Source organism: Pelophylax lessonae, assembly GCF_965119305.1.
Source record: "Pelophylax lessonae genome assembly, chromosome: 2".
Taxonomy (NCBI): domain Eukaryota; kingdom Metazoa; phylum Chordata; class Amphibia; order Anura; family Ranidae; genus Pelophylax; species Pelophylax lessonae.
This window is the reverse complement of record NC_138769.1, coordinates 646577676-646596657: the sequence shown is the minus strand read 5'-3', so window position 1 is coordinate 646596657 and position 18982 is coordinate 646577676. Positions and strand designations below refer to the sequence as shown.

Below are 18982 nucleotides of genomic sequence, written 5' to 3'. Positions count from 1 at the left end.
TTCCAGCCTAGACACTTTAAAAGCCTCCAACACTTTTCCGGTGCGCCCGTTGTTTAGTTTTCCTTTATGGAGACTGTAACAACCCTGACAAGTGGTTTGTTTGTGCCCTCTCTAGTAGTTATTAATCTGGTACACATTTGAGGACTTTGTTAGAAGTAGATTTCCCCCTTTGTGGATCTAAAAGTATCCCATTTTAAAGCACAGGCCATCCTAGTGGAGGATGAACCTATCTTAAAAAGGTCCCCCACTGGCAAATCGCTAGAACACAGTTTTCCAACAGGCTCAGCAGTGCTATCTGTCTTGGCCATGAAATTAGCGAAAACACTAGCCGATTGGGCAAAGGCCATTAGAAAGCATCTAATCACTTGCAGATAATCCCTTGATCATACAGCATTTGAAGCGCATGCTCACAGCCCTAAACTACATCATAGATGGATTGTTAAAAGTTTTTTGTCTTATCTCCCAGATAGGTCTCCCATCAGTGAACATAAGGGTAATTCTTAGGCTGCATTGTAAGGGCTGTGTAACCCACATTTAAAGAAAACCCTTGTTTTGCATTTCCTTCATGGAACAATGTATCTTTAGAACTGCCCTGGATACCCTCATCATGGATGTCCCCGAGGGCAGGAGTAATAACCTTCGTTAGCAAAAAAAAACCTAGGGCTCAATCGAAGAAGAGGAAACAAAAAAAAAAATGTTTGTTACTCCAAGAATTCAACTTCCAAAGCCAGTTCCATAGCTCACTCCAAGTACCTACATAAGAGATAAGTCTTCAGCAGGAAGCAGCGCTTCCCCACATCCCAGAGTAGCTGAACATGTTAGCCTTTGAATACATAAACAGCATCTCGGATGCCTTGGTGCAGGAGGCGGTTTCCAAAGGCTACAAGCTAAAGTTTTGCTCCCTTCCCCCTCCTCAGTTTATTATTTCCAACTTGTCTGTGTCACTGTACAGATTAGCAAATCTCACTGTGGCCATAGCGGGTCTACAGGAGCACATCATCATGCCCCACTCCCTGTAGTGGAATGGTTCCAGGGATTCTACTCCAACCTGTTTACAGTGCTCTCATCAAAAGGGGGCACCAACTACATCATGGATCCTAAGGCCCTAAATGTCTTTATACAGGCTCAGAATTTCCACATGGAATAATCCACCAGGTTTATCATCGCCTCCCCTCATCAGTGAGACTTTAGGCCCTCTATGGACATCAAGGCGGCATACCTGCATTTTGAGTTTTTGGCCTATCTTCTGCTTTGTTTTCTAAGCTGCTAGCCATACATATTGAGATTGCTTTAAAAAAAAAAAAAAAATGATTCCTCCATCCATTTAAAGTTTATTAAGCCAGGAGATGCCAGCAGGTTTACGCATACTTAGAAATTCAGCCTGTGAATTGGTCAACATTTTAACAGTGTATGGTCAACTTTAGCCTTGCTGCATTCCTAGGGCATCCCCATTGTGAAATACCTAAACAACCTTGTGATTTGATTGGGTCCTGAACCTTCCGAAGGCAGCCCTGGAACCAACTTATTACCTGGAAAAGCAGCAACTTCCAACACTGCCTCCAGATGCAGCTGCTTCAGCCCAGAAGGTGCCCAACACTTTGTTTCTGCACAAGAGTTTGGTGGCTGATGATAACCTCTTTCAGGGCAGTTCTATTCCCATTCGCCCAGTTAGACATTCCCTCCTACAACACAATGTCCTGTCAGCACGGGACAAGTCAGTCAGTCTTTGGACAGACATTTATCTGGCACAGAAGGCTTGCTGACTCAGGAATACTGCTTTGGAGACTTTCGATCAACATTCTGGAACTTGACGATCTAAAAGCTCCTCGTAGCAAGAAAGGTAAAGCAGATTCTGTCCTGGGCAGAACTTCATGTCCAGCCTTTTCCACCGTTTACATTCCAGTCATGGACAATTTATTACTGGTATTTCTATAGTTCCAAAAATGTATGCAGTGCTTTACATACTGTACTTTAATATGGTTGTTAAGTCAACACGAAAGTATCCCATCCCCTCTGTAACAATGTTATGTGCCCCCGTGTCTGTGTTATATAAAAAATATGGCGATCTGTACCTATTATCAGAACATCTCCCGGTGCTCACGTGACTCCTCGGCTCTCTCCTCTGCCCACCTGACAGCTATAGAGGGCAGGGCCGAGCACTCCTGCTGACATTACCAGAGGAGTCACACGAGCGCTGGGAGACGCTCCGATATAGGTACAGATTGGCAAATTTTTTATATAACACAAACACGGGGGCACGTTATGTTGCAGAGGGGATGGGATGTTTTTATTTTAGTTATAATAGCAGGGGGAGGGGACTGACAAACAGCAAACGGGCAGGGAGGGGGGAAGAATGGAGGAGGGGACAGTTCAGGGCTATAGATGACCGAGGCACGTAAACTGACCACGGTGTTAGCTAAGCAGCTATGATAAACCATGGTCAGTTTACAGGGGGGATGGTATAGCCAGACAGGATCAGCCAGGTTTTTTAGGTGATAGAAAGTGCCAAATTACACAGCACAAGCACTGTGCTGTTATTCATGCTTCAAGAGAACAGGATGTTTTTTTTTTTTTTTTGTGGTAACAAACACTTTAATATCAGTCCCTGCCCTCAAGGACCTCACAATCTAAGGTCCACATCTCACATTCATACACGCATGCATACTACAGTTTTAGACAGGAGATAATTTTACCACTTGCCGACCGCCTAGCTGTAAATGTACTTCATGCTTCTGACGTTAAATACAGCTAGATGCCATAACCCTGGTATTTTTTTATTTTATTTTTTTCCTCAGCTGGCAGCTTTCTAATAAAAGTGATCCCAGCAGCGGATTCGCCTCGAGTTCACTTTTAGAAGCACCAGGAGAGGTGCCCCCTAACCGGTTCCCGGGCTAACGTTACCAATCGACAGCTCTGGGAACCATCCGGCGACAGCAGGGTTTTTCCATAGAGAGAATCAATGGCTAGATTGCCACAGTTCATCTCTCTGCCCTTGGAGGACCAGAGCATCATGGATATCACATCCAGTTCTCAGGCCATATAAACAATTTTTTTTGATAAAGCAAAAGAAATATATATATATATATATATATATATATATATATATTTATTATGATCTTTTGCTTTTAAGGGTAGTGGAGAGGTCTGGGGTCTGACCCCCAGATATCTCCATAAACAGAACCAGTCATGTTGTATTGTTATCCCAAGGGATGTTAAAATTAAAAAGGGACAGTGTAAATTTTTAAAAAAATATAATAAATAAAAACATTTTTTTTTTTTAAAAGTGCCCATGTGCTTGCATGCAGTAGTGAGCGCATACGTAGGTCACTCCCACATAAGTAAACTGTGTTTGCACCACACTTGAGGTATCACTGTAAACATCTGAGCAAGAGCAATAATTCTAGCACTAGACCTCCTCTGTAACTCTAAACTGGTAACCTGTAGTAATGTTTAAAGCATCATCTATGGAGATTTTTAAGTACCATAGTTTGGGACCAGGGCCTATTTTGCGATTCGGCACTGCGTGATTTTAACGGACAATTGCACGGTCGTGCGACGCTGTACCCAAATGAAATAGACGTCCTTTTTTTGCCACAAACAGAGCTTTCTTTTGGTGGTATTTGATCACCTGTGCAATTTTTACTTTTTGCGCTATAAACAAAAAAAGAGCGACAATTTTGAAAAAATAACAATATTTTTCACTTTTTTTTATATGAAATTCTCAAAAAAAAATGTAAAAATCAAAATTTTTTAATTTTAGGCCAATTTGTTTTCTGCTACATATTTTTGGTAAAAAAAAAAAATCGCAATAAGCGGATTTTGATTGGTTTGTGCAAAAGTTATTGCGTTTACTAACTACGGGAAAGATTTATGTCATTTTTATTTTTTTAACTAGTAATGGCAGCAATCTGCGATTTTTTTTTTTTGCGGGACTGCGACATTGCGGCGGACAGATCGGACCCCTGACTGACATTTTTGACACTTTTGGGGGTACCAGTGACATTACTACAGTAATCAGTGCTATAAATATGCACTGTTACTGTAAAAATGACACTGGCAGGGAAGGGGGTTAACTTTATTAGTGATCAAGGGGTTAGGTGTGTCCCTAGGGGCATGGCTTGTGATGTAACCACAGAGACATATGATCCTACATAGCAGGATCGTATAGTCTCTGCAGTTACACCAGGGAGAATGACAGGCGGCTTTGTTTACATTAGCCGCCTGGCTTTCTCCCTCTCCAGTGGGAGATCGCGAGTGGCCAGCGGACATCGGAGCCGCCGGTCACTCACGCAGGGATGTCAGGGACCGAGCGGGGGCGGGAGCGCGCCCCCGGCGGCGCGCGCTCGCCCTCTAGAGGCTCGTGGGTGAGCGACGTACCGATACGTCGCATTGCCCAGGAGGGGCAAGTGGTTAAAGTGTGTGCTTTCCAAAGAATTGCGTTTGAAAAACCGCTGAGCAAAAGCCGTGTGACAAAAAATTTTCTAGGGGTCTCCAAACTACGGCCCTCCAGTTGTTCAGGAACTACAATTTCCATCATGCCTTGTCATGTCTGGAATGTCAGAGTTATACAATGCCTCAGAGGACGTGTAGTTCCGCATCAACTGGAGGGACGTAGTTTAGAGATCCCTGTTCTAGGCTAGTGTCTATATATGTTTGGGGGTTCCAAGTAGTTGTCTAGCAAAAAATACTGATTTTAACTTGTAAGCAACAAATGTCAGAAAAAGGCCTGGTCCTTAGGTGGTTAATCTACCAGCATGTCTTTGAATTGTAGGGGGAAACCCAAGCAAGCACAGGACTCAAGGGAAGCCTACTCCCCACAGAATTTATCCCTGCATATGGAAGGCACAATTCATTTGGTGCGAGACAAGATATACTGAATCATGTTGGGTGTAAAAATAGTTCTACTGCAGTGGCCGACAATTTATTTTTGTTCATGTACAATCCTGCTGTAGGTGGCAACGATGATTGACGGTCTCTAAATTTACGGGTCCCGCAAAGGTTTTAGTGTAGTACGAAAACTCAAATGTACTAAATAGGGGAAATCCAGCAAAACAATGTGAAATAAGCTTATGGCTGCTTCTGAGGCTGTAATTTTTTTTTTTTAAACCCTTGACTAATATTTAAGGTGGTGGCAGTTAAAGACCTCATTCACACCATAAGTGCATAAAAACTGATGGAAAAACCATGCAGATTTCACTTGCAAAGACACAAGTTTACATCAGTTTTCAGGTGAGTTTTTTGCACTTTGACCTCAGTTTTCTTGCGCCCTGTTCCCACCACAATGTTAATGTAACGCCAGTTTTTTTCCGTGCAGAAAACTGCATACACTTTTCAGATTCCTGTGCAGAAAACAAATCTGCATGTGATACCAGTGTTGTGGTGTACCCAGGGCACAATTATTTTCTATGAGCCCATGCAGAACACGTGCAGAAAAACCAACGTCTCTGCACATGCTGTGAACCAGGCCAAAGGCTTTAAAAGAACATGCATTTTGAACAATAATGTATTCCAATCACTGTAAATGGTTAACACATATACTGTAGATTAAAGTGAACCTTCAAAGATACATTTTATGTTTACCTGGCTTTCTGATAGTACATAGTCTTCCATCTTCATCTGTCACTATAGTCATCAATCCAGTGGCCAAACTCTCCTCTTCATTGGTTGGATCCACAAGAATGTGTTTACTAGCAGAGGAAGGACAGGATTGTCTCGTGGTACAACGATACATTGCATAAAAGATTCAGAGTTCCAAACAAATATAGAAAACAACCGTTTCTGCTTCAATGATAAAATACATAGGATAGCAAACTAGAAGCCAAGTGAAGACACTTCACTTTAAAAAATTTTAGTTCCTTCACAGGTATTAAAAGATCAGTTCACCCAAACCTGACATTCCAGCTTTTGTTAGATGCTGATGACTCACCCACTGGATTCTTCCATCTCTGGTAGGGATATGTGCCTGCTGTACCCCCCAGCTCAGCTCCTTCAAACCTTGGGGTCTTATGCTTTATTGTTGTATTCTCTTATGTACAGACTCATCATTTGGAATATCTGAGTCTAGTTCTGGACACAGCTCATGACAGAGTGTTCTATCCACATTAGAAACTTCTGACACTCTCTGTCTTAGGTTCAAATTCTCCAGTCCAGGAGCTGTCTGACTCCATGCTTTTGTGTGTGAGTCCTAGGTCTGATGGTAGCCGCTTTCAAAGCAGTCTCATTTGTTCCACTCCAGACCTCTACAATGCAACATTCTGTTGTGGGACAAGTTGATACGGTTTCATTCATCAATCACCAAGGACCAGGTTGTCCTTGGCATGGTGGTGCAGGAACTCCGCTCTCTGGGAGTTGAGGAGACATGGAGGACTTCCTTCCCTGTCTTTTAGACTATAAAAGACACCAAGGCTAGGGAGGAGAGTCCTGGGGTACCCTGTCGATGCAGGGGACTTGATATGGAGGAGGAATCTGGTCACCATCCAACAGTGACATACCTCAATCATCAGAGGAACCAGATGCCCGCAGATTTGAATCCTGTCCTGAGCCGAACTTTACATTCCAGCCTTGTCAGCCATGTACCTTCCCTGTGTGGACAATTGGTAGGCAGACTTTCTCAGCCAGCAGCACCTGGATCTTGGAAAGAAGTCCCTACATCTGAGGTGTTATAGGACCTGGATGGCAGAGAGATGCCAGATGTGGACCCCCTGGCCTCCAGGTTCAATAACAAACTGGACAAGTTTATTTACAGGGATGCTCTACCATAGGATACAGAGTCTCTCTGGTGGCTCCGGGGGATCAGTACACCCCGATTCATTCCTTTACTCCCCTGAAACTTCCCCATCGTCCGTTTCCCAGGACCATAATGGAGGGAATTCCAGTGAGCCTCATTTCTTCAGAATGGCCCAGGTGGATGTTTAACGCTGACCTAGCATAGCCATACATAGCCTTACCTTCATGACTAAGCCCCTTAGGTGGGGCGAAAGGGGGCATGGCCTGGATAATGTTAGGCTGAGGCTATTATCACTTATTACACACTGGGCTTCCATTGTGTGCGATGGCTGAGATTGTTCTTTATTTGTTCTGTTGATTGTTTGGAGTTAGGGGCGGACTCCCAGCCTTACCTGCACCTTCAGAGAAACACAAGGAATTGGGGACATAGATGCCAGAGTGGAGACCCTAAAGTTGATTTAGGTTCATGCTGACCTTGTATGACTGGCAGATACTCCATGAGCTCTACCGGATTGTCAGGTTCAATTTTCCACCCAGCTTCATCGTCGCTGGTTTTACCAATATGGTTTAAAGCCCAGGCTCTGAGGGAGAGGGGCACCTGTGGGTCTTTGATTCCTACTATGTTAACAAGCTAGGAAAGTGTACTTCTCGCAAGGTCTGTCATTGAAAATGGAAAGCTTACTTCACTTGATGTGGGCCTTGGGGGTTTTCAGCCCCGGAGTTTGTGGGACAGATTTTCTCCTTCATACAGCCAGGTCTGAATGTTGCTGCACCTGTTCCCTTTTTTTGTGCATAGTAGTACAGAAATTATGACAAATCATTCCATTAATAAAATTTTCATATTAGGTGTAGTAGTGATATCATCAAAATAGTAAACGTATACGATCAAAGTTTCTCTTAATGTCCCAATAAATATAATGTAATATATGTGTGTGTATGTTTATCTGTTTAACACCTCCAAAATGAAAATGTGCAGAAATTATAGTGAAATCAAATTAACAATAATTATAAGTAAAAATGCAAATCTTGAAAAATCCAAATTTGCGATACAGTTCATAGTGGACAAGCTTATCCACACTATTGTGCCGATGCTTCAATGACTCCCACCACCATTCAAATAATGCGCTCACCTCCACATTTGACCTGTCATACCAGGTCAAGTTGCACTTTCCCCCCACTATGGGGCACAAGAAATAGGTCCCTTTGCACTCCTCCAATGCGCTTTCTGAAATTCTGGGTCGTTTTCCAAAATTAGGTGTGCGGCCCCTTTAAATTCGCAGTCCCTCTACTGTGTGCAAACTCATACGAAAAAAGTCATCCTAATGGTGTAATAAGGTAAAGTGTTTTATTAAAGTATTCAGCAATTAAAGTTTAAAAGCATCAACTTCTGAATGACAGCGGGGCTCGGAGGCTCCCGCGTCACTTCCAGTATTGGCAGCATCACCTGGCTCCACCCAACGCTTGTGGTCATCATGGCCACCTGACTTCCTCAGGGGACATCAGAGAGTGCATTGGAGGAGTGCAGAGGAGCCTATTGCTTGTGCCCCAGAGAAGGGCAAAGCCCAACTTGACCTGGTATGATAGATCAAATGTGGAGGTGAGCGCATTATTTTAATGGTGGTGGGAGTAACTGAAGTGAACTGTATTACATATTTGGATTGTTGAAGGATACTTGAGAAGTTGCATTTTCTTTACTTCTTTTTATTTTTAAATTGATTTCACTATAATTTCTGCACATTTTTATTTTGGATGTGTTAAACGGATTATATATATATATATATATATATATATATATATATCGTATATATATATCGTATATATATATATATATATATATATATATATATATATATATATATCGTATAAATATATATATATATATATATATATATATCGTATATATATATATATATATTATACATTTTATTTACTGGGACACTAAGAGGTTTGATTGCATATGTTTACAATTTTGATATTATCACTACTTCACCTATTATAAAAGTGTTATATATGGAATGATTTGGTATAATTTATGTATTAATTACTATGCACAATTCCCTTATTTGTTTTAACATTGTGGGAACACAATTTGGTTGCTTGCAGCCATCCACTAGATCTCGATCTATACCACACACGCCAGAACAGATAGTGCTGGATAATATAATTCTTCTATTGGCTCAGCACTTTGCTATACTTACCTGATGTGTGCAATGGTACTGCACAGAAAGGTCCCTTACCTCCTCTTCTGGAGTCTCCCGCCAGCGCTCTTCATACCTTTTTCTAAGTGCTCCCTCAGCAAGCTGGCTGTTGAGGGTGTGCTCTTGAGCCGGGCTATGTGCATCCATAGACACAGCATAGCTCAGCCACACCCCCTGCTCACAGAATGACTGACAGTAGTAGGAGCCATAGGCTCCCGCTGTTCTTAAGAGAGTTTCCTGTAAGAAGAGGGAGAGCACAGTGGCGCTGCAGACGGGACAGAGCTGGATCAGTGGAGGAGTCAGGTAAGTGTGGGGGGAGCATTTTTTTACCTTAATGCATAGAATGTAATAAGGGTCTCCCCATCAGTTCCCTTGTGACTCCATGGAATCTGGATCTCGTTCTTTTTGCAGCCACAGTTTGAACTAGTAGTTATTTTCCTACTTTTTACTTTCACTTGTAGTGATTACCCTTAATAGACTACAAGAAAAGGATTTAGTGGTGAATGCAAAATCCTATTTTCCATCACCTAGTGTCCTTTTATGACACCTTAAAATCTACCACACTTTTACAGTGTTTAAATATTTAGCATTTTCCCTCACTTTCATTTCCAGGGATAGTGGTCACAAGGAGAAAGAGGGGGAATCTCCCCAACAGGAACACAGCGTTAAAAACAAGACAGTGGCTCTATCCCTTTCTACTCTATCCAAAACGTAGGTTTTGCCTATAGATACATTTTAAAGTGAGTCTAAAGTCTTTTTTTTCCTATAAAAATAATAAACACTTACCTGCTCTGTGCAGTGGTTTTGCACAGAGCAGTCTGGATCCTCTTCTTCTCGGGTCCCTCTTCTGTGCTCCTGGCCCCTCCCTCCTGTTCAGTGCCCCCACAGCAAGCAGCTTGCTATGGGGGCACCCGAGCCAAGTCACAGCTCCCTGTGTCCATTCAGACACGGAGCCCCAACCTGGCCCGCCCCCTCTCTCTGATTGACAGCAGTGGTAGGTGCTGCTGTGTCTCAGCCAATTAGGAGGGAGTAACTTGGATGACTGAGACACTTGTGCACATCGCTGGACAGAGAGGGACCTCAGGTAAGTGTTAGGGGGTCTGAAGGGGGCTGCTGCACACAGAAGGTATTTTTATCTTAAAGCATAAAATGCATTAAGGAAAAAAAAAAACCTTCTGCCTTTACAACTCCTGTAAAGAATGCAAATTGCACAGAACTTGAGCTAAATTCAACATTTAGAAGGTTGATTGGATCTCAGCTCAATAACACTTCTTTCACACCATTTCAGCTGAAATCACACAATAGATTTTTCCTAAATAAGCTAAAATGCGCATTAAAAGTTATAACACCATAATGTGAATTCAGCACTAATAACTAGGACTTTTTGACCTGCCCTTCTCCTATCAGCTACACTCAATAGCATTCAATTTTGCTATCGCAATCTCGGATCTGGTCTACTTCATTATCTCCACCAGATACTTACTTATCAAATATAGCAAATGATGTTGAAAGCGGGTGTTTAAGGATTTTCAGGGCATTTCTTGTTGATAGCTTCACCTGAGCCAAACCGGTTTCTTCATTTATTTTAACAGATGGCAGTCGCGCTATGGAAAGAGACCATTAGCATTAATCCAGAGAGTATCCAGGCATAAAAATGTTTATTTTGACTGAATGTAACTTCTGCTATGTACATTCCCTAAGGCATCACTGCAGAGAGGACACAGATGGGACTGGCAGCAAGCTACACAACCGTTTACCCAAGAACTGAATTATTTGCCCAGACTGTTCAATAAAATGTTCTGCAAGCCAAACAGATTTGCTGGTGAAGAATTCACCGTTAATGGGTTCTAAAAAACTTTAACCATCCAGAGTATGTTCAGTGTTTCACTGGGACAAGTAATCAGGCTATATTTAAACAATTCATAAAAATTCCAGACAGTACTAATTCAACAAATAGGCAACAACCACATGAAGCAACAGAAAATCCTCACTATAAAGTCAATTCTTTTAGTGTTTTCTGTAATCGGTATGTAAACATTTACTGGCTGACATATTTTTAGTAAAAATGCCTTCAGTTCGAGCAAAACTTTTTTTAAACTAATGACTTGCAGTAGGGTTCAAGGTCCTGCTTGTTCAATAACCCCCTTGGAGCTGGTGCCTGCCCGCCCCTTAAGAGGTTTAGAATGCCAGGAGGCAGGGCGGAACTTAAGGTCATGTGACCACCGTAAATGGCTGTTAGGCAGTCCCCTGATTGGAAAGCTCCTAAGCGCAAGCAGCGATCGGGATATTTCCGTTAGCCGCCAGCAAGAGTGCTGGGAGTGCGCTCTCGGCACAGCTCTATTTGCACAAATATGTGTGCGCTTGATGCAAGGGCCCACCCGCCGGGGCATAGTTACATAGTAGGGGAGATTGAATAAAGACAATAGTCCATCCAGTTCAACCTGTGTAGGTGTGTGTGGCTGTAATCATCTCACATACCCCTGAATGTTCTGATCCTTGAGATGCACGTCCAATAGTCTTTTGAAAGCCACCATACTACCAGCAGAAACCACCTCTTGTGGTAGAGAATTCCACAATCTTGTAGCCCTAACAGTAAAGAACCCCCCACGTTGCCTGAGGTTAAAACGCTTCTCCTCTAATCGCATTGTATGCCCCCGAGTCCTCATGCAATCCCTTCGACTGAACAGCTTTTTTTCTAAGCGGAGATCCCCATTGAGATATTTAAAAATTGCTATCATGTCCCCCCTCAGGCGTCTCTTCTCCAGGGCGAATAAATCAAGCGATTGCAGACGCTCTTCATAATTAAGGTCCTCCAATCCCCTAATTAGTTTAGTTGCCCTTCTCTGGACTTTCTCCAGCTCCAACACATCCCTTCTGAGGACTGGCGACCAGAACTGGACAGAATACTCCAGATGCGGTCGGACCAGAGTTTTATAAAGTGGAAGGATTATAGTCTTATCTCTGGAATACATCCCTTTCTTTACGCATGCTAATATTCTGCTAGCTTTGGCAGCTGCCGCTTGACATTGCATGCTGTTGCCTAGTCTATCATCAACCAAGACTCCCAGATCCTTTTCCATTTTTGATTCCCCCAAAGGTTCCCCTCCTAATGGGTATTGTGCTTTTATGTTCCTAGTCCCCAAGTGCAAAACCTTACACTTCTCTACGTTAAACCTCATTTGCCAAGTCGTTGCCCACTCCGTTATTTTGTCCAGGTCATCCTGTAGGATATCTGCTTCATGCTGTGCAGTTATTGCCCTGCCCAATTTTGTGTCATCTGCAAAAACTGATATTGAACTACTGACCCCAACCTCAATGCTGTTTATGTTTGCGTGCAGTTGGTGCCAAGAAGTTAAAAGCCTCTGGAACCCCAAGATCTCCCTAAATGGCTGTATCAGGCCACGCTTGGCTTTTTCACCACATACACGACATGTGTAATAGCCATATTTCAAATGGATGCAGGAGTGAATTTGTCAGGTGTGAAGTCAAAAAGCTGATGCTTATCCTTTTTTTACTTTACATATCCATTCCCATGTACCCAGGAAACCCTCACACTACAGGTGCATCTCAAAAAGAATAAGTTATTACCTGATAACTCCCTTTCCAGGAATCCTCCAGGACGGTCACATGAGAGAGATGGCTCCTCCTCCTACAGGAAACACAAGCACAGTTAGGTTTAAAAGGCCGCCTCCCAGGCTGCCCCACAGTTGTAAAAAGATGAACTGGCCTGCTTAAGCGACTAGCTCAAACTATAAATTCTAAGTATACCAAACATTAATAGGGTGGGGGTCCACCGTCCTGGAGGATTCCTGGAAAGGGAGTTATCAGGTAATAACTTATTCTTTCCCAAGTCATCCCCCAGGACGGTCACATGAGACCCCAACGATGCATACCTAGGGTGGGACTACTGCCTGGGAGTACTTTGCGACCGAAGGATAGATCCTGGGCGGAGACCAGGTCGACCCTGTAGTGTTTGACAAATGTCGAATCACTAGCCCAAGTGGCTGCCTTGCAGATTTGTTCTGCTGAGGCCCCAGCCTTTTCTGCCCAAGATGTTGATATAGCTCGGGTGGAATGAGCTTTGATGCCGACAGGTAAACTTTTAGGCTCCATGTACACGGGACGTTGTTAAAAGTCCCTTTGAATGCTGGAATTTTTAGGACGTTTGAAACGTCCGTTCGGTCGCGTTTGTACCCGCGTTTAGCGGCGTTTGCGGGCGTTTGCGTTTAGAAGCGTTCCTAGAGGTCAAAAAAATTATTCCCCTTTAAAATGGAAAAACGCGAACGCTAAACGCGGGTCATCGCGTTCAGACGCGTTTGGACGCGTTTAGACGCGTTCGGACGCGTTTGTGCATTTGAAACGCCGGGAAACACACGTTCAAACGCAAATAATTGCGTTCTAAAAAAAGTCCCTGAACGCAACTGCCTGCAAATGACTGTAAACGACCTGGTGTACATGGACAGATAAGATAAAATGTAGATGGGTTCAGGGGCTTCTGAAAAAAACGCCCAACTGCTCCTAAACGACCATTTCCAGCGTCCCGTGTACATGGAGCCTTATTTTGTCCTGTGTAGGCGGTGTGGATGGCCATCCTGATCCACCTGGCTATGGATGATTTAGAAGCTGCTTCACCTTTCTGAGTACCTCCAAAAAGGACAAATAAGTTAGCTGATTTCCTGATTTCCCTGGTAGCTTCTATGTAGTGCAAGATACACCTCTTGACATCCAGTGTAGAAAAAACTTCCTCACCTGGTGAGGTTGGATTTTGACAGAATGACGGAAGGACTACCTCTTGCGTCCGATGGAAATTTGATGATACCTTCGGAAGGAAAAGAGGATCCGTCCTCAAGATTAGTTTGTCCGGAAAAATCTTTAGGAATGGTTCCTTCATGGATAGAGCCTGTAGGTCACTCACCCTTCTAGCTGAAGTAATTGCCACAAGGAAAGCCGCTTTCAGAGTAAGATACTTCAAGTTAGATTCCTCCAATGGTTCGAAAGGGGCTTTGGTGAGTGCCTGAAGTACTAATGTTAGGTCCCAAGGGGCTAAGCTAAGATTTTTGCTAGGCCTGGACCTTTGTATAGATTTGAAGAATCTCTTCACTAAAGGATCCTCTCCTATAGGTTTTTCCAGGAAAATAGACAGTGCTGCAGCCTGTACTTTAAGGGTACCTACAGCCAGACCCTTGTCTGCTCCGTCCAGGAAAAATTCTAGCACTGTGCTAATGTCTTTTAAATTTTTGTTGCTGTGCTCCATCTTAAGTCTGTACGTCTTCCATATCTTGTTGTAGATCCTCCTGGTTACGGGTTTCCTGCTCTGGAGCAGTACTTCCGTGACCCTTGTAGAGAGTCCTTTATTTAATAGTATGCTCCGTTCAGGATCCATGCCGCTAGTTGTAGCGTCTGACTGGAGGGGTGATGCGCTCCTTTTTGAGCCAGAAGGTCTTCCTGAGCTGGTAACATCCAGGGTTCCTCCTCCGCCATTTTCCACAGCGGGGAGAACCAAGCTCGTTTTGGCCAGAAGGGTGCCACCAGTATTACCCTCGTCCCCTCTTGATGGATTTTCCTGATAGTTCTCGGAATCAGTTGTATCGGTGGAAATGCGTATGTCAGGCGAAAGTTCCAGGGAAATGCTAGGGCATTTATGCCCAGCGCTTCTCTTTCCTTGTGTAGGGAGAAGAATGACCTTACTTTTCTGTTGTTCGCTGTGGCGAACAGGTCCACCTCCGGAGTGCCCCACTTTTGTACCAGCAGATTGAAAACCTGTTGATCTAGTTCCCACTCTGCTGGGTCCAGTTGCTTTCTGCTCAGTAGATCTGCCAGTACATTTGCTGATCCCTTTATATGCACTGCCGAAATGGATAAGAGGTTTGCTTCCGCTTCCGATAGGATTTCCTGCGCTATTCTCATCAGGGGCTTTGAGCGTGTACCACCTTGGTGGTTGATGTAAGAGACTGTCGTCATGTTGTCTGACTGGATTTGGACATGTTTCCCTTTTGTCTCTTGTTGGAATCCTATCAGTGCCTCTCTTACGGCCGCCAGTTCCCTCATGTTTGAGGATACTTCCTCCCCAGAGTGGCACCAGGTTCCTTGTCTTACCTGGTGTCCTATGTGGGCTCCCCAACCGAAGAGGCTTGCGTCCGTCGTTATCCTGATCTGTACTGTCGGCATCCAGAGTCTCCCTTGAGATAATAAGTCTCCCTTTAGCCACCAGGTTAGCGACTTCTTTACCAATGGTGGGATCTTTATTAAACCGTCCAGCTCCGCGGTCTTCCCATTCCAGTGACTCAGAAGATGTCTCTGTAGGGGTCTCATGTGGAATTGAGCCCACTGCACTGCAGGGATGGCTGATGACATGAGGCCTAGTACCATCATAGTTTCTCTTCTTGATATCTGGCGTAGGTCTATCAGGCGTTTTGTAGCTTCTTGAAGCTTCACAATCTTGTTCTCTGGTAACAGGATTTTTTGTGTTACTGTGTTGACTCGGTAACCCAGGAACACTGTCTCTTGTGAAGGGACTCTGTTTGATTTCTGGGTGTTGATCACCCACCCCAGAGATGTTAGGAAGTTCTCTGTTGTTCTGAGACTTCCCAACACTTCTGCCTCTGACTTGCCGTATATCAGGAAATCGTCCAAGTAGGGATAATCTGGACTCCTTTTACTCTGAGGACCTGGACCACCTCTGCCATGATCTTGGTAAAGATTCTTGGTGCCGAGGAGATTCCGAATGGGAGTGCCTGGAACTGAAAAAGACGCACCCTTGACCCCGACTTGGTTGCGAACCTCAGAAACTTTTGATGTTTTATGTGTATGGGCACATGTAGGTAAGCGTCTTGGAGATCTAGTGTTACCAAAAACGCATCTTCGGGAAGTAGCGTCCTCACTGAGAAGATGGACTCCATCTTGAACCTCCTGTACCTTACTCTTCGGTTGAGGTCCTTGAGGTTCAGGATTAGGCGATGTTTGCCTGAAGGTTTTTGTCTTAGAAAGACTCTGGAGAAAAACCCTTCCCCTTGATGCGCTAAGGGTATCTCCTTTATTACCTCCTCCTGTAGTAGGTTTGATATGGATATATCCCAGGCTTCCTTTGCCGGAGGTGTTCCTGGTAGAGAGGTTACCCGAAATTTGTGGGGAGGATTTGTTACAAACTCTATCTTGTAACCTTCCTTGATGATATTCACTATGAAATGATTGGTGCAGAATTCTTCCCATTGGGGAAAGAAAAATCTCAGTTTCCCCCCTACCGGCCTTCTGGCGTCACTGAGGCTTGCCGACATTGCTGCGGTTGTTCTGGAAGAGGTTGTTTGGTCTACCCCTGCCTTTATTGTATACCCACTTCTTCTGGGTATTGGGTTTTCCCCCTTTGGGTTGTGTGTCGCCTCTTGGGCGACGAAAAAACTTTTTCTGTTTTTCCTTCTTCTTGGCGGGGAATCCTTTTGATTTGTCTGCTGACCTTTCCAGGACCTTGTCCAGTTCCTGGCCAAAAAGTAGCTTCCCGTCGAAGGGGATACCACACAGTTTATTCCTAGACGCATAATCCCCCTCCCAGGTTTTAAGCCAGAGGGCTCTTCTTGCAGAGTTTACCAGGCCAGTAGTTCTGGCTGCGATTCTTACTCCTTCTGCTGCTGCGTCTGCCATGTAGGCCACCCCCTTCTCTATTAAGAGTAGGGAATCCTGAGCTTCTTCGCTCCCCGGGACCTTTTCCAGCTGTCCCCTAAGCTGTTCGAGCCAGAATGACACATTCCTAGCCACACAGGTATTGGCCATACTAGGCTGAAAGGATGCTGCCCCTGCTTTATAAGCCCTCCGAAGCGTCACGTCGATCTTCTTATCCATCGGGTCTTTTAAGTGGCCCATGTCTTCGAAGGACAGGTCCGACTTTTTTGATACTTTGGCTAGGGGTGCGTCAATTTTTGGGCATTTGGCCCAAACCTCAACTGCTTCATCAAAGGGGAATCTCTTTTTCAAAGCCTTCGGGAAAAAAAGTTTGTTTTCTGGACATTCCCATTCCTTCTTGATGATCCCTTCTAGGGAATGGTGGACTGGAAAGGTACGCGTCTTCGGCACCTGAAGTCCTCTATATAGTCGGTCTCTTACTGATCTTGTTTCTTCCTTTTCTTGTAGGTCTTCTGTTACGTATATTGCCTTTAGAAGTTCCTCCGTCTCTTCCGATGGGAATAGGTGTCTGGTCACTTTTTCTTGAACCCCACTGTCATGCCCTTCTGAATCCGAGCTGTCTCCTAGGAGTTCTCCTTCCTCATCTTGGGAGTCTGAATCTGAGGATTCTTCCACTGCCCTAGTGACCGTTTGAACTCTTGTCGTTTTTGTGCGGTATCCTGACGTGGATGGTTGGTCCGCCTGTCTCATCCCATCTATGGATGATTGTAGTGCTTTTAGCGTGGATGAGACTTCTTTCTTGAAATCAAGAAAATCTTTCCCTAGCGGCTTGGATTCTTCACCAATAACTTTCTTAATGCACTTGGGGCATAATAGTTTGTTTGAATCCGTTGGGATTTTTGTTCCGCAGATGCGGCAGTACTTCTTCTTAGGTTTAGTCGCTGTTTCTGTAGCCTCTGTGGGTTTGAGCTGCAGAAGGGGAAAGCAGAGAGAGACAAAAACCCCATTATCGCCCGTCCCTCAAGGGTGCTTACCCCCTTTACCCCCCTTATGAGGGGACTACCACCGACTCCCCCCCCCCTGGGTTTCCCCCCCCCTTTTTTTTTTTTTTTTGGGGGGGGGGGGGGGGCGGGGTCCCGTGAGAGCGATGGAGTTGTCCCCTGCTCTTCCCCTTCCCTCCACTTACCATACTCAGGCTGGGGCCACAGGCAACAGCCTCTGGTAGTAGGGACTGGTCCTCCGCCATTAGGACCGCCTGGAGGGAAGGAATCCTGCAGCAACTTGACTTGCCTGCGAGTAGTCCGCCTGTATGTGCGGGTTGGCGCCTTTTGAAAACGAATTTCCCGCCAGGGACTCGTTTGGCGCTTTCCCCGCCATTTCCGGCGCTTTTGCCCACTTCCAAAATGGCCCCCGCCCCACTTCCGGTGGCAGCGCCATTTTAGTTGCGTCATATCCGCCGCGACAGCGGCGACGCTGGCTGCTGCAGTATACGCTGGTTACTCCATCGGGAGCCCAGCGTGGAACAGACCTCTCCGAAGGGTATGGCGTGCGGCTCAGGTGCGGCCTCCGGCTGGCCGCATGGTCCCCTCATAGGTCGGCTTCTCCTCAGTCCCCGTGGAGCAAGGTAAGCAGGTGAGGCAGATTCCCTGGAGAGCACCTGGCCTCAGGTCTCCCAACATGTATCCGCCCCAATAAGGAAGAGAGAGAAGAGGGTATTTGCAACCCCCTCCTCCCCCTCGGAAGTCCTCCTCCTTCGCCCCCATTACTGGTACCTGCCTGCCTGATAATCTTATCGGCCCAGGCTGGTGGAAGGAGGAGGTATCCCAGGACGCCTGCCCAGGATAGGGGAAAGAAAAATAACAAACAGGGGATGTTTTAGAAGCCATGCTTGTGTAAGCAGGACAGGAAACACAAGAACTGTGGGGCAGCCTGGGAGGCGGCCTTTTAAACCTAACTGTGCTTGTGTTTCCTGTAGGAGGAGGAGCCATCTCTCTCATGTGACCGTCCTGGAGGATGACTTGGGAAAAATAGAATATAAAAAAAAAAAACAAGAATCTATTACACTGCAGCTTACCAATCCTTAATGTGGAGGCTGCATTCATTTCTTTTTTTTTTCCCCCCCTTTAACCTGGTATTCCAGCCAGTAACAATTATTTTGTTAGGATGTCTCCACTTTGGATAGAGGAGCAATGAAGACACCCTTGGACAGCAGCATTGTGAATCTGAGGAGAAGGTAGTGTTGGATGCACTAGCTGTTTTATATGGACTTGACAAACAAATTAAAGCTGAACTCCAGCTTTTGCTATACTTTACATAGTTCGTTTGGACCAGAACTATGTCCCTCACTAACATGTGAGGCCGCTGGATGTGCGGTATAAACTGTATGTAGCTGAGGCTACATACAACATACCGCACTGTGTTCTGGGTTCGAGCCGAGACCTTCC

General features: G+C 44.8%; 1 protein-coding gene across 1 annotated transcript in view; it reads right to left on the bottom strand.

The window, feature by feature from the left end:
• The window catches only part of EXOSC8 (exosome component 8), a 72706-nt gene that overhangs the window by 4908 nt on the left and 48816 nt on the right, over window positions 1-18982 (bottom strand). The window contains exons 9-10 of the mRNA XM_082246894.1: window positions 10408-10528; window positions 5581-5687 (exon numbers count right to left, since the gene is read on the bottom strand). Coding sequence (XP_082103020.1) covers window positions 5581-5687; window positions 10408-10528 — 228 coding nt within the window. The remainder of the gene's footprint in view (window positions 1-5580; window positions 5688-10407; window positions 10529-18982) is intronic.